The sequence below is a fragment of the Belonocnema kinseyi genome, chromosome 7 (assembly GCF_010883055.1).
Source record: "Belonocnema kinseyi isolate 2016_QV_RU_SX_M_011 chromosome 7, B_treatae_v1, whole genome shotgun sequence".
Taxonomy (NCBI): Eukaryota; Metazoa; Arthropoda; class Insecta; order Hymenoptera; family Cynipidae; genus Belonocnema; species Belonocnema kinseyi.
This window is the reverse complement of record NC_046663.1, coordinates 40,107,294-40,124,489: the sequence shown is the minus strand read 5'-3', so window position 1 is coordinate 40,124,489 and position 17,196 is coordinate 40,107,294. Positions and strand designations below refer to the sequence as shown.

Genomic DNA, 17,196 nt, shown 5'->3' with positions numbered 1-17,196 from the left:
TACCCCACTTCCCACTCCTCATTTACCCATATTCCACACCCCTCATTATTTCTCATTCCCCTGCACTATCCTTCCCTCATTTCCTCTACATTTTAATATCTTATTTACCCATCTTCCCCACCCCTCATTTACCTTACATCCATACCCTTTATTACTCCACACTTCCCCTCATATCCTCCCCTTTCAACTGCTTATTACCCCTACATCTCCACCTATAATTTCCCCTAATTCATCCCCCCCCCCTAAACAAATGTTGAAATAAAGAAAAATATGTAATTTCTTTTCTCGGATTTCGAACTGAATCAAAATAGGGGGGGAAGGGATAGGGGATTATAGGAAATATATAATAATAATTTTGTTTCTTACGGTATCAACAATTTTATTTAGCTTCGATTTTATTTAACATATACAAGAGCTTACGAGCTTATCAATATATGTCTATACGTATATTGAGTATGTCTGGGTTACACTGATATGAGTTTTGTGACAGTTTTTCTGCTCATTTCCCGCAGCAACATTTTTGAAATTAAAAAGTGCCTATTAAGACCATGTCACACTTAACCGATTCCTACCTCACCGACATTTATCATTAAAATTTTCAACAATAATTTTTTTTCCAATTCTAATAATTTAGGATCATAAGCATAGTCCTTAGTATTATTTATTTAATTTCTCAAATTTTAAACTCTGTATCTCCTTTTTTGTGGGGTAAGTTGTTTAAAAAAAAGTGTCGATAAGTTAGGAATCAGGTAGGCATCACAAACCCTTAAAGTTACACTAAATTTTTAAATCTCTTTCTCTGTTCAATAAACGTCTCTCGTTACTATTGGCCGATGTTGAAAATAATCTACTTTGTGATAGACATCGCCACACTAATCACTCAGGAAAAGTTCTTCAAATTATATATCTTTTAAATTCGTCAACAATTAGGATTTGTTAATAAATAAAGCCTTTTTGCGTATGAAAATAAAAATTGATCAGAATAATTAATTTCCCAAAGCAAACTTCCAAAATCACTCCTAAAAAATAATGTTTATGACAAATTCAGACATACCCTGACGTAGTATAGCTGTGACAAACTTAGGTCATCTACCGACCGGGGGCCACAATTTTGTCGGTAAAATAGGGATGTCTCTAAATTTATTATTTCATATTTCTACCAATAGGTGGAGACACTGTAAAATTATCATAGCTCGGTCGGTAAGTGATCCCGTTCTGTCACATCTATACTACTTCCTGAACAAAAAGTGGCGATTTAAAATTTAATTTTTGCGCAATTGATTTTTTTCCCACATATTGCTTCATAAGCTTACTTCTTATCACTAGTTCAAGTTGTAATAAATATTGTCTCCAAGGTACATACATATACGAAATTTTACCTATACAGTTTATTGACAATTAATATAATATTTATTATATCGACCTTTCAGATGCATAATATCACAAGCCAGATTTTTATTTGCCATTGAATATTTAAAATCTAGCTTTCGAGCTTTTGCATTCAAAAGGAAGATTTGTTATTATAAATATTGCTAAATCTCTACGATTTCGGGTACATAGGTATGACGGTGTCACATTGAAAAAATATATATCAATTTAAAAAGACAATCATCTACTAGCTCGTGTGTAGGTATATAGTTATTAGGGTAATTCCAAAAAAAATTTCGTTCGAATCTAAACATGGCCCAAGGTGTACTTTTTAGAAAACAAATTAGAAAAAATCGGGTATAATTTTTGAAATATGTTTTTATTGTCTTTATTTTCTTAATGTCTTATTTAATTTTGAGTACAAAATAAAATTTCGAATAACTATTTATTTTTTAACTTTATTTGTTTTTGAGTTTATATTAATATAATTTTCCTAAGACTTCAGGCGATTTTTGAGGATTTCGTATATAAGTAAAATACGAAATTCAACTGAAAGGTTTATTATCAACAAAATAGTTTAATTCTGAACAAAAACAGATGAATTTTCAAGCAAGGAATTGAATTTTACTAAAAAGTCGAAGATGCAAGTTTCAAATCAAACTTCCTTTTTCTAACACCCCTAATCTTCAACTAAAAAAATTAATTTTTAATTAAAATATGATCATTGATATTTCAACAAAAGGAAATTTGTGTTTTAAATCTAAAAGAGTTGGATTCATCCCAAAAAGACAACCAAAAAATATCTTTAAGTCAGACAAAAATGTCAACTAAATTATAATTTGAAGGGAAAAAAACATTACACAATACATCTTTTCAAAAATTATTTACTTTTTTGATTAGTTTCTTTACCTGTTTTTAGGGTTATGGAAATATAATTTTCCTGACATTCTTGAGAAACTAAAATTTTTTTGAAGATTTCAGTACAGTCAAAAACGTATAATTTTGTTTATTTTACAACATTTTACAAAATTTTAGGAAGTCTAAATCTAAAATCTTCCATTTGTTAAATAATTTTTTTTAACTGAATAGCATAATTCTAGAAATTTTGAAATATCTTTCAAAATTAAAGAAATCGTCCTGAAACGATCTAGATTCTTTCGCCATTTTTAGAAATATTTGAAATGTTTTGACATCTTTTTAAGGTATTAAAAAAAATTCGATGGAAAGAATCATTACAAATCCTCCCCCGAATTTGAAGCCAAGTTTTTCATTTTCTTTTACTATATTTTATAAATTTGAGAATATCATTTAAAATGTTTTGAACTCTTTTTTAATTTTATTTAAAAATTCATTTTTCATTATAAAAAATCATACAAAAACTTGCCAGGAATCTTGAGAAGATTTTTTTTCTTTAAACATTTAATTTTAATTATTTTAAATCAATTGTTTTTAAATCCTGCAAAATTAAACTTTAGCTTTTTTAGGGATAATTTGAAATCGTTGAAACTTAAAATTGTAATTTTGTATTTTATTTTTCTTATCTCTTTGAAAATGCGAAAAAGTTTTGAAATTTGTGTGTGGTAGAAAAATTTTAAAGAGTATAAATTTCCAATATTAAACAATTATTTGCAACTAAAATGTTCTCTTTTATAAATAATGTTTAGAAAAATTCAGAAATTAATTTTGTCCTAAAATAAAAATATTTGTTTACAAATATTTTCTTTCGCAAAATTGATGATGCGGAAAATTTTAATCTTTCATAACAGATAAAAGAAGTAAAAAAATGTTAGATTCATTTTTATGGAAAATTATAATTCTTTCTTACTTGTTTCACGTCTTCTACCATAAGAAAATATTTTAAGATAAAATTATTTGCATTAAAAATATATTTTAAACATTTTCATTCAATATTCTACAATTATGAAAAATAAAAACAATAAAATATCTTTAATTTTGAATTTTTTTTTGGGTTAAAAAGTTTCTTGAGTAATTATAAAATTATATGAAAATTATATAAACAATTATTAATTTATATATAAAATTATAAATTTGTTGGGTAAGACCAAGGCTAGTATGCGTTTTCAGATTCGAAAATAATTTTTTTTAGCTTTATAAAATGAATCACCCTAATGGATATGTGCAAGTTTTCATTTTAGGTAATACAATACATATAGATCTTATCACGTACAATTTCAACCGAAAAATTGGAAGATATTGTGATAAAAATCAGGGCTGAATTAATCAGGAAATATCCACTTGTAAATTTGCTTTTAAAAGCGGATCCTGCCCTCTGATTAGCACGAAAATAGGTATAACCGATATGGATATTTACGAAATATTCAAAAAAGATATATAGATTTGTAGATAAATTTTTAGGAAGCAATCTTATTTTACAGGGTGGATTCAATATTTTACAAACTGATAAACCAAATGTGGATGTAGATTAGTGTGGTCCACATTTTTTTTATTTTCATGCATATCGCCTACAAATTTGTTCGGATCTACAAAAAATCACTTTTTATAGAGGGGGCTTAAAAGCCCCATAAAGTTTAACACATATTTCCCATAAGAAAAAAAATACGTTTTTTTACATTTTATTTAAAGTCGTCAATATTATAGGGTCCCAAAAAACCCCATAAGTAAAAAATTAGTTTACGAGCTTTTAGCGCTATCTATGACTTTTTATGGTTTTTTAAAATTTTAATTGTTTTTTATTAAAGAAAATAATACTTTATACTGATAATTAGGTATTTACATAAATTTTTTAAACAATTTATTATTGTTTTTAGTAATTTTTTTTGGCATGGAGTTAGAAACTCACGTTGTTTTTAAATTTTCTAGCAAATGTCCATTTTTCAATTAGTGATTAATTTGAAATTAATGTTAACAAGAATCATTTTTTAAACAATTTGTTATTATTTTTAATAATATTCTCTTAGAATAATGCTAAAAATTTTCAGTTTTTTCAAGAATTTTCCACTTTTTGTCCAATTTCCAATTAGAGTGCCAAAAATAATTAAAGTTAACCAGAATAATTAAAATAATTAAAATTTATTATGATTTTTGTTATTAATATTCAACTTGAATAAGGCTAGAAAGTTCGAATTTTTTCCGAAACTTTAAACCGCATGTCTATTCTTTAGTTGGACCGAGTTAGCAATTAAATGAATTTAACAATAATAAATATTTGAACAAATTATTATTTATAACTTCCTTCTTTATTAATTCTAAAAAATAACGTTGTTACTGAATTTTTTTAATTTTTACGCACTTTTCACTTAGTAAAATAATAAATAATTCAAGTTAAGAAACATATTTGTTTAAACAACTTATTTTTATTCATAAAAAATGCTACTTTAAGCAATTAATTATTGTTTCTAACGACCTTCTCTTAGAGTATTGCTAGAAAGATTATTTGTTCAAAAATCTTTAGTTTTGCTTCAACTTTTAGTTACGAAAAAATAATAAGTGAACATCAATAAGAATTATTTTTTAAATAAAATTTTTTTAATGAATTATTTTCAACAATTTTCAACCATTAAGCAAAGAGAATGTTTATAACAATAATTAGTTATTTGAACAAATATTTTTTAACATGAATTTATTATACATTTTCTTTAATTGAAAAGTGGACGAAAAGAAAAAAATGTCCGAAAAAACCTCAACTATCTAGAATTTATATAAAAAAAGATAGCTACAAACAATAATAATTTACTTAAACAATTATTTTCGTAAAATTTAGTTAATTATTAAGTTGCTCCTAGTGAAAAGTAGACGAACAGTTAAAACATTTAGATAACAACGCTACTTTCTGCCACTAAGTAAAGAGAATATTATTAAAAATATTAATAAATTGTTTAAACAATTATTTTTGTTAACTTGAATTAATTATTAGTTCACTCTAATCGAAAAGTGGCCAAAAAGTTATAAATTTCAGAAATAACCGCAGCTATCTAGAATTAATACAGAAGTTTTTTATGAACAATCATAATTTTCTTAAACAATGATTTCGATTAAATTGAATTAAATAGAAAATAGCGCCAAGAGAAAAGTGGATAAAAAGTTGCAAATTTTTAAGAAAAAATCTAACATTTCTAGCTTTATGTAAATTGAATATTATTGACAATAACGATAAATTGTTTACACAATTATAATTCTTAACATTGATTAACTATTACCTCTTTCTAATTGAAAATTGAATAAAAATGTGAAAAAACTGCAATTTTGTAGCAATTTTTTAACAATTATGTTTGTTAAAATTAATAAACTATTGTCTTACACTACTTGAAAATTGAACAAAAGTGAAAAATTCGCTAAAAAAATCACGGCTTTCTTAATCTATTCTAAGAGAAAATCGCCTGAAACAATAATAAATTGTTTAAACAATTCATGTAATTATTTAATTATCAACATAATTATCGCAAAAATAATTTTTTGACTTATGTTTTTTTTTGGGAACCTATAAAAAAGACTTATGGGGGTGATATTTAAAAACTAATTATTCACTTCTATTCTTTAGTTAATTAGGAATAAAAAAGTTAAGTTTAAACTAGATTCAGCTAATATTGATGATTCTGAATAAAATTTACAAAAACGTATTAAAAAAAAAAGTATTATTTTTGTGTCGATTTGAAAAAATTTCAGAGCAACATGTATAAAAATTTGAAAAAAAATGTCCAGTTAATTTTTGGACCATCCTATGTAGATTCGTTTATATAAGATATTTTGATATAGATACATTTTTAATTCTAGGGTGCTAGAGTATATTATGAACATAAACTTTAAAAAACGATTCGCTTTACAAAATTATTTTGAGTTTCTCTCTCAAACTCAAACGAGCTTATTTTTTATAAAATACTATAATTACGCAATCAATTCAAAGCTCTCTAATTGATATAATTGAATATAAAATACATATTTTTTTACGTTGAATCTTTCAGTTACTTTCCAAAATTTAAAAATTCTCACTAAAGAAATCTTTGAAAATTAAAAAAAAAATCAGAAAAAATATTATCTTTGAAAGATTCTACGCAGTTTATGAAACAGAGTGGCCGCTAACTTCATTTTTGAAATTTTCTGACTTTTCCCGGATCATTTTAAATTTAAATTTATAAGGTTTTATTTATTTTATTTATAAGTTTTATTATTCTCAGTGATTTCAGAACCCTAATTTTCTTGAAAAAAGTGAAAAAGTGATTAAAATTACTAATTAATTATGTGAATAATGTTCTTTGGAATTACAAAATTTGTTTGAAGAATAAAATAAAAATTTGAATAAATTAGATGAAATGAAAACAAAATTTTAATTCTACTGATATCATTAAAGCTGAACAGAATTTAGAGGAATTAAAAGGAAAAGAGAAAAAAAACAAAATTAAAAAATTAAAAACAAAAAATTAAACAAAAACTGAAAAAGATTTTTTTAATCGATCGAATTAATTAGAATTTAGTGAATATATAAGAATTCCAGTAAATTAAAAGATAAAGAGAATTCAAAAGAATTTAAAAGAATACACGAATTAAAAAGAATTCAGAATGAATAACAAATTAATTCAAATTAATTTTTAAAAAATTTGGAAATCTCTTTAAAATATTTGAAATCCTACGAAATCAATTAAGAATTCCTTAAGAACCATTTCAAATTCCCTCATATATTTGAAATCCTTTGCAGAATTTTAAAATGTTTTTAAATGCATAAAAAATGTTTAAAGATTTTGAAAATTCCGGAAATATTTCAAAAATACCCTATAATCTTTTAAGAACCCTGTAAATTATTAAAATTGATTGAATATTCTTTGAAATATTTAAAAAAAACCTGAAATATTTGAAATTCCTTAACATTTTTTGATATCGCTTACAAATTATTAAAGATGTTGAAAATCTTGAAAAGTTATTGGAAAAAAAAAACCTAATAACTTTAAATATTTTTTTGAAATCACTTTAAGTTATTAGACTCAATAAAAAATCCTTTAAGATCTGTTGACATTCCTTGACATTGTGTAAAGCTCTTAAAAATTCCCCAAAGTTTTTAAATATATCATAAAATACTTTAAATACTTTGAAATCCCATGAAATTCCTGAAATCAATTGAAAATTCTTTGGAGTCTTTTAAAACTACCTCAAAATATTTAAGATTCTTAAACAAGTAATTTAAAATCACTTGAAATTTTTTAAAGACCATGATCATTATGTCGGAATTTTTTAATATCCTAAAATTTTTTTTTTTTTTACGTTGAATCTTTCAGTTTCTTTCCAAAATTTCAAAATTCTCATAAGGAAATCTTTGAGAATTAAAAAAAAAATCGGAAAAAATTCATTGAAATATTTTTTTCAATTATGAAAAATTATTAAAAATACCCTTAAATATTTCAAATCCTGTAAATTTTTTGAAATACATTAAATTTTTTAAAGATTTTGAACATTTCTTGGAATTTGAAAAAATACGCTAAGGTCTTTCGAAAAATTTTAATCCCTTCACATGATTGAAATCATATGAAAATTTAGGGGAATCCTTTAAAATATTCTAAGAATTTTGAAGTTCTTTAAAATATTTGGAAATATGTTTGAGTATAAAATCCCGTAAAATTCCATAAAATCTGAATATATTTCCTATATTTCTAGAAAATTTATTTGAATGCTTTGGAATCTTTGAAATTATCCTAAAATATTTCAAGTACTTTGAAATTCCTCTAAGATATTGAAATCAATAAAAAATTCCTTGAAATCTCCTAAACTTTCCGAAAATTATTCAAAGTTTTTAAAATCTTTGCAAATGCCTTAAAAATGTTTAAATATATTAGAAAGTCCTTGAAATTAGAAAAAAAAACACTAAAATATTTTAAATCCGTTAAAATTCCTTCAAATTATGGAAATCGATAAAAAATTCCTTGAAATATTTCAAGCTTCCCTAAAATTTTGGAAGTTTTTTAGAAACTTAGGAAATATATCAAAATATTTTAAACCTCGTGAAAAATCTTTGACATTTAAAAAAAGCTACAAAATATTTAACCATTTAAAATCCCTGAAAACTTTTTAAAATTGTTGGAAATTCCTTGCATTCAAGAAAAATGCTAACATCTTTAAAATATTTGGGAATTACTTCAAATTATTTAAATCTCATTAAAATGCACACTTTAAGACATTTCAAATCTTTCAAATATTTTCAAATCCCTTGATATTTTTTTTTCTTGAAAATTCCTTGGAGTTTTAAAAATATTCATAAATATTAAATATCCTGAAGTCTGTACAATTCTTTAAAATTCCTTCAAATTATCTAATTTTTTTTTCAAATTTAAGAAATACTTTTAAATACTCTTAAATATTTCAAAACAGTTCAAGAATATTCAGGCATAGGTATCATAGACCTATTGATTTAAAAAAGTGACTAAAAAGTGACTAAAAGTATATTTTATAAAAATTTTCTGACTCTTTCCTTTTTTTCAAAAAATTCCTGATTTTCCCTAACCAACCAAATTTCCCGATTTTCCCCTGATTTCCAGGTTTTGCCTGACATTCGGCCACTCTGTTAAAAACTAAAATTATAATATGAATGATTCGGCTTAATATAAATATGTTATTGAGTAATTTTTTACAATTATTAGAAAAGAAAAATAGGAACAGTCTAATAACACAGTTTTAACTTTATCCTAGTGTTTACGGCGGACTCATAAATTAAAAAAAAATGACAAGTTTCCGCAAAAAAATACACTGTTTTCATAAAGAAATAAAAAGTTAATGCTTTTAGTTTCAACATTTCACCAGAATGTGGGTTCAAGCATTTGACTAGAGTCCTTATTAGAAATTCTGCGTTGCCATTTTTTTTTCACTTGCCACTCGAGAGTACTAGCCGTTTCCTCAAAGCTCTGAACTCAATTTCTAGGATATAATATCATCGAGATTACACTCGGAAGGATTATTTAACAACGTAAAATCTGTACAAATATTTTTAACACGCATTTCAGTACAAAAGTAACGAACTCCGCTAGAGTCAAAAATTAAATGTATTTCCTTCTAGTAGTGAAGCTATAAGGGTACACTTACCGACTGAGGATAATACCGACTGTCGGTAACTTATCGCGCAACTGAATCTTCGGACGGTAAGTAGATCAGTACCCGTACAGCTCGACTACTGCTTCTACTTTTAGGGGAAAAAATTAAGTTCTGTTCTCGAATTTATTTTTTAAGTAAAAAATAAAAGGGAGTTCGTTACATTTCACAGGATAACGTTGATGGTCCAGAGATCAGGGGAATTATCACTAGATGCTTAAATATTATTCTATGATTCTTTTTAGTAAATTCTACCAGTACAATTTTCAGCATTTTTTTATAGCAAATTTAGCTGAAATTGTGACACATTTTGCAGGTTGCAGAATCACAGCTTGTTCAAAATTTTGTGGAACTTTTATGCAATAAAAGGACAAAGCTCTACTTGATTTTGAAAAAACTGCAAAGACTCGAACATAGTCTGTATAAATTTATCTGTGCTTAAGACTGTGACAATTTTTTTTCTCGAGTCACACTGGTTTTTGTCCTGTTTATTGTCACTGGACTGCAATAAAATTCTCGCTTCCAATTATAGAAACACTACAGGTTGAATTCCAATTACAGAAAACTGATCTAAAATTCGGATTTATTTCGAGGACATGCTCCTGGATGGTATGTACTTCCGGATTGATATGGAAACCTTCGAAATGAATTGATTCACTCATAATAGAACTGACACGGATACTATTTTTATTCAATTTTATTAATTTTTGGTACAAAAAAAAAATTAATCATTCAGGGTGGCCATTTTAATGCGCGAAAAATATTGACGGAATTGCAAATTAAAGCACTCAAAGTTTTATTTTTTAAACTTTTCAATTTCAAATTCCTAAAATTTAAGAGAAAATTTTTGTAATTCAAACGCTCAATAATTTACATCTATAATATAAACCTTTTAACATTTTCTAATTGAACAATTGTTAATTTGATGCAAAAAAAGTTAAAAAAGAAAAAAATGTCCTCTGACAGTTCAGAAAACAATTTTCCTTCCAAACAGTTAAATTCTATGCATTCCAACTCAATAAAAATGATAAAAATAAAAAGAATCTCTTTCAATTCAAAAACAGTTAAAAAGAAAACTTCAACCCTTTCAACTTGATAAAAATGTAAAATGAAATATTCGTCCGATTCATAAAATACTGAAAATCAACATTTCTTCTTTTCCAAATCGATAAAAAATTTTAAATTATAAAATATCCCTCGAACAATTATAAAAAAATGTCCTCGTTTTAAACTCAATAAAAAATTATGAAAATAGAGAATTTTTCCACCCTTTAGTAACAAAAATGAAAAAATTTTCATCTTCCAATTCAAAGAAAAATTGAATACGAAAATTTTTCCCTTTTCTTTTCAAATTATAATTTTGAAATTCAAAAGTTCGCTTTATAAATAAATCCCTTTAAATTAAATTATTTTAATTTTTAGTTACGTCAAATTTATAATTGTTCCATTATTATTGATGCACCATAAAATCAACACATTTACTTACAAATTAAAAGTAAAAAAAAGTTAAAATTGGAAAAATGAACTGTAAAATGTTGCTATATATTAAACAATATTTTCTTTTTTAATTGAAAAATTTCAAATCGAATATATTAAAAAAAGAATATTTTAGACTAAAACAATATTTTAATAGAATTTAAAACTGAATTAAAGCCTTTACTTATGAATCTAGAAGTGTAATATTATTTTAAAAATTTTAATAATAAAAAATAAATGGTTAAAAATGGAACCATGATCGGTGAAATGTTAAACAAAGTTTCTTTTTTTAAGTGAAAATTTTTTATTGTATTGGTTAAAAATTGAATATTTCGGACTTCAGCCATATTTTAATGGAATTTGAAATTAAATAAAAGCGTTTAATTATAAATATCGTAATCTAAAATAATTTAGAATTTTAAAATAGTTAAACAAAAAAAAAGGTCAACGGAATAGTTTAATAAATGTTTGAAAGGTGGACGAATAAACTTATAATCGTGCTCAATATTAAATAAATTTTCTTTTTTTAATTAAAAAATTCCAAACTGTATGAGTTAAAAATGGAATATTTCAGACTAAAACACAATTTTGATAGGACTTGAGATTCATTAAAAGCGTTTAATTATGAATCTAATCATTTTTAATTATTTAAAAATTGAAATTAGTTAAAAATAAAAAAAATAGTTTAAAATAGTTTAAGATCGAAGAATGAACCATATCATGTTTGCTAAACATTAAACAAATATTCACTTCTTTAATTAAAAAATTCCAAATTTTCTGTTCATAAAATATTTCACTAAAAACACATTCTCATGGGATTTGAAACTAAATAGTAGCGTTTAATCATGAATCGACTAATTTAAAATTATTTTAAAATATTACATAAATAAAATAGTTAATAGTTAATAATAATTTTTTCGCCAGGTATAATTTTTTTTATAAAAAATATAGTTTTCCTTTCAAAATGCATGCAGTTCAACCATTTTAATTTTTTAAACCATAGGAAACTTTTTTCTTAAACTCAAAAATAGACACTGATAATAATTATTTATAAAACTGCGAAAAACATTCTCATACTTAATCGTAACTCATTTTGGTGGAACTGAAGGTGAGCTTAAAAAAAGATATTACATTTAAATTTTTTATTTAACATTAGTTATTTAGGGTTTTATGTTTTTTCTTTCCTTTCAAATTCTCCATAATTCTATTTTACACATTTTTATTAAAAACATTTTACGTGGGAAAAATATTGTTTATAAAATTATCAACTGTATCATTCTTGAATAAAATTGTTTGAAATTAGAAAAAGCTCTAAATAACTATTGCTAAATAAACAATTTTAATTTGAAATATTATTTTCTGAAGTTTGCCTTTAATTTTCTTCTAACTTAGTCAAAATTAACAACAAATATATTATTTACGATTTGAAAAATAATTTATGTTAAGAATAACAATCCTCAAAAAATTCTCAGCAATTTTCCGGTTTTCCCGGTTTAGTGGCCACCCTTAATTGCATTTTATTCTGAGATCTAATTTTTTAGTCGCATGCCAAAAAAGCAATGAGCCTGAATTTAGAAAAATAGAAATCCATTAAAATAATTATAAATAAATATGGAGAATATACTAAAAATAATATATTAGTAAAAAAATTCGTGTAAGAGATATGAGCATAGATATGTACACACGCGTTAGATATTTAGATAGAAATGGTAAATTAAATTAAGTTTTAGAAAGTAATTATACATTTTTGACCTCACAAAAGTGGTGATTCTTTTTCTGTTTTGACAGCTGAGTTTTGACAGCTGGGAATTGACAGCTGAGTTTTGAAAGCTGAGAATTGACAGCTGAGTTTTGACAGCTTCGATTTTGGTTCTGGAGAGATTTTTTTCTCACAGATGAACCATTTTCTCATTCTGATGTGCAGATGGGTCATAAATTGGTACACATTTGTAATATTGAGATGGATATGGTGTGTAGGAAGTTGCGGTTGGAGATAATCTACCTCGGAATTTATTCCTGACTATGTGAACCATAAGGATGACACATAGTAGGGCCAAGATGACGATTAATGTTATCGGCACTGTCCCCCAGCTTTTGGCACCTGAGTGTGCGTTTTCAGACTCCTTTGGTATCTAAAATCATATAAATCATTTTCTAATTTAAAATATCACATCAAATGTTAGAAAAATGTAATGTTAAGCTTTTCTTTTTTGAAAAAAATCTTCGCTTCGACGGGAATCGAACCACAGAACTTCCGGTTGCCGGTCGAGTGCATTTTCCTTAAGCTACTAGAGAGATCGAAATAAGAATCCTTTTTCAGAAATATACGCATTATTTTGCCAAGTGTTACAAGTTAAATTTTGCAAGAAATCTGTCTTATTATGAGAGAATAACAGTAATTAATAACGTATCTTCAGACTAGATTGAGCTATGAATTTAAAAATTAAATTTTTTCTGAAAATATATTAGAGATCGAAAGAAGACTGCTTTTTCAGAAATAGACGCATTATTTTTCCAGGTGTTACAAGTCAAATTTTTTGAAGGAACCTGTATTACCATCAGAGAATAACAGAAATTCATAACGTCTTTTCAGATTAGATGTAGGTATGAATTAAAAAAATTTTCGCTGTAAAACGAAGCATAGAACTTCTGATTACCGGTTGGGTGCATTTTCCTTAAGCTATGAAGTAAAAAATTTGTTAATTAAATTTTTTTTTAAATTTATTTTATTTTATAGCTCCATCTAGTCTAGAAAGACGTTACGAATTTCTGTTATTCTCTGATGATAATACAGATTTCTTAAAAAATCTAATGAAAATCATTTAATTTAAAAAGCTTATCCTCTTACTGTACATAATTTTTAGTTTTCAAAAATGCTTTAATAGTTATAGCTAGTAAAATTAGGCAGGGTGTCCGAGAACTGCATTTTTAAAATTCCTTCATTTTTCCTGGACTATTTCTTTATTTTCCGTCATCATTAATATTGAAATACCAGTATTTTATTCTTCAGAAAAGAAACAAAAATTCAAAAAAAGAGTTGAATTTTCATCCAAAAAAGATTGCTGTTGACTGTTAAAGATAAAAATATGCATTTTCTAACGAAACATAAGTTTCTACAAAAAAAATTGAATTTTTAATCGAAAAAGATTAATTTTTTTCAACCAAAAATGATAAATTAAAAGAATTTAAATTCTCTACTCACAGTTGCATTTTGATCTGAGAAATATAAAATTTGTACTAAAACAGATGAATTTTTAATACAAAATAACATCTTTTTTCAGAAAGTTGAACTTTCATCCACAAAAGATTCCATTTCATTTTTAAACGCCAAAATATAAATTTTAAAACAAAATAGTTTAATTTTCAACTAAACAGTTGTATTTTTATCCCAGAAAGATGAAATTTTTTAATCACTGATACATTTTTCTTTAAAAAAAATCAAATAAATAGTTAAATTTTCATCCAGAAAAGATTGCAGTTTCCAGCAATAAAATAAGAATGGTGACAAATAGGTTAGTTTCTGCTAAATAGTAGAATTTTTAACCAAAAAGTATGTCTTTTTAACAAGATTGTTAAATTTTCAACCAGACACTTGCATTTTTGTACAAGGAAAATTAAATTCTACGAAAACAGATGAATTTTGTCAATCACAAAGACAAATTTCCAAAAAAAGAGTTGAATTTTCAACCAAAAAGATTTCAATTGACTTTTCAACCCAAAAATAAGAATTTTAAACAAAAAGTACATATTCTGAGAAATAGTTGAATTTTCAACAAAAAAGTTGCATTTTTATTCAAGAAAGATGTCATATTTCTACTAAAGTCTTTTTAACCCAAAAAGACGACCTTTTAACAAAACAGTTGAATTGGCAACCAAATATATCTTCTAAGTCAAATTTTTAAATCTTGAGGAGAAAGTTTTTTCGAATTTACAGAATTACGTACAAGAGTTGAAAAATAATTGAAACGCTTCAAAATTTCACGTCAAAATCTTGAAAAACCTACATGCTGTTTTACATTTGTCAAATTTTAAATTATTTTCGAAATTTTTTTTGAACTTCTAAACATTTTCAAAATAAAAAAAAACTTTTTTTTAAATCCTGTAAAATTGAAAATATTTCCCTAAAATCTTCTAGATTCCATTTTGACAATTTTAGAAATTTCTCTCAATCTTCTTAAATATTTACTTAATATTAATATTTCAAAATAAAAAAATCATTTTCGAATGTCCTAGGAATCTTAAGAAAACTTTTTTAAATTCTTTTGAAGCCTTTCACAAAAATTCAAAAATTTCACATACAAATTAAAAGTTTTCAAAAAGAACACTTAAAATTGTAATGTTAAAAGTTTTTTTTTGGGTTTCAATATTTGTTTTTTAATTAATGCTTTTAAATGAACAGTCAAATTTTTCAAATATTAAGCAATTTATCTTTTTATTAATTGGAAAAATGTTAATTTTCAAGTTTTAGAACGAAACAATATCTGAAATTTAATAAATTTGAATACAACCATTATTAAATTATTAATGACAATAAATGTATTAATTAGTTATTTAATAAATAATGATAAATAGGTCAAACTCTGAAGTATGAGTTTAATTGTTCGAAAATCTAAAATTTGTTCATGTTAATTAAATTGGACTAGTAATTGAATTTCTAAAAAAATACGAACTTTTTTTTCCATAAATAGAATCTTGGGTGGGGATGTTATGGCCTCTATAGTGAAAAAAAGTTTGCAACGCATCTTTGGCCCAACCTATAATGCACACCTTTTCATTTTACGTTTGGGAGCACAGTGGGTGAGGGGTGCAAAGATTAAAAAAATCTTACGTAATTTCTGTATGACCCCGTAGGTGAACTTCAAAAAATTCATTTTTATAAATATATTCACGTAATCAATAATTCTTGACCAAAAGTTCTCTCAGAAATAATTAGGAATAATTAATAAGATTAAAATTCAAGTAATGAAATATGCATGAATCAAAGATGTATAAATGTTTCGAAATCGTCTCGATCGTATGCCCCAGCATGAATAAATATGAGCTTGGTTAAATAAAACACCTGACTTATGTATGTACAAATGAAATGCAGACAGACTAAACAAGATCAGATTTTTTTGGAACAGAACACAAGAGTTTATCATTTATCGATTTGAATTAAAGATAAAAATTATTTTTTTAATGCAGGCTTCGGACTTGCAGCAGATAAAAAATAGTTTTAATATTATGTTCTAAATCTGATTAACAATAATTATCAATTAATAATTTCGAATTGAAGGCTTCCGAATAAAGAGTTAAATTTTCTAATTTCTAAATCGAAGCCGTGCAAAGTTAAACAATTTTATTTTGAATTAGAGAATCGCGAAATTGAATGATTGAATGATTCTGAAATTGTAGAATTTACAATTTTTATTAAATAAAGAAATTATGATTTGACATTAAAGCTAATTAGAATTATTTTATAAAATCAAATAATGAATTGAATTATACAAATAAAAGCTTTGGGAAACATTAAAAATGAAAAAATTTCAACTCCAGAACCATGAAACTTAAACGAATGCGAACTTCATTTTAACAGAAAAAATTTATAGTGGACCAAAAATGTGGATATTACAACTTTTCCAGAATACAAGCCTTTAAATTTCAATTATTTCAAGTATATTTAAATCACTTAAAAACTAAGCATTTAAAAAAGTGTTATTTAGACTTTCTAAAATTGAATCACTCAAATTTTATTTACGGTATTAAAACATATGAAAGGGAAACATTTTATATTCAGTTTTCCACATTCAAATTGAGAACTTTAGAATTGTAGCCATTTAAAATTACTGAAATTATTCATTTATTCTTGTATAAATTTCCGATACATAGTTTCATTTTTATCTTTCTTTATTTAAAATGTAATTTATAAATTTTTATTTTTTCAAAACTTCCATTAGAACTATCAATCACTTTTGAAATTTTAAAATGAAATTTTTTATAACTAGAAATGAGTTATTTGTTGAACTCTTTAACTAGACATCGGAAAAGTTGAAGATATATGATAATATTATTCTAAAATTGTTTTTATACTTACATCTAAAATAATCAAATTCAAAACTATCAAGCCTTTTAATATGAAAATTCTAAATATTTAATAGCGGAATGGTCTTGCCATTTTTAATAATTATTTGAATTTGATATATATATAACCGAAGGGCCTATGATAAAGCCACCGAACGCGTCCTCGGGTTGCGGATAGAGGGTCCCTGTACCAAGGGTTTCTGCTGAATATGGTTACCAAAATAAATAGGCAGTCGCGGACAATTG

The 17,196-nt window shown here is 24.9% G+C and overlaps 1 protein-coding gene across 3 annotated transcripts in view; it reads right to left on the bottom strand.

The window, feature by feature from the left end:
• Positions 1 to 12,273: 12,273 nt before the first annotated feature.
• The window catches only part of LOC117176863 (cysteine-rich motor neuron 1 protein-like), an 805,857-nt gene continuing 800,934 nt past the window's right edge, over positions 12,274 to 17,196 (bottom strand). For all 3 annotated transcript variants that reach the window (XM_033367216.1, XM_033367214.1, XM_033367215.1), the window contains one exon: positions 12,274 to 13,022. In XM_033367216.1, the coding sequence (XP_033223107.1) occupies positions 12,780 to 13,022 (243 nt within the window). In that variant the 3' untranslated portion in view covers positions 12,274 to 12,779. The remainder of the gene's footprint in view (positions 13,023 to 17,196) is intronic.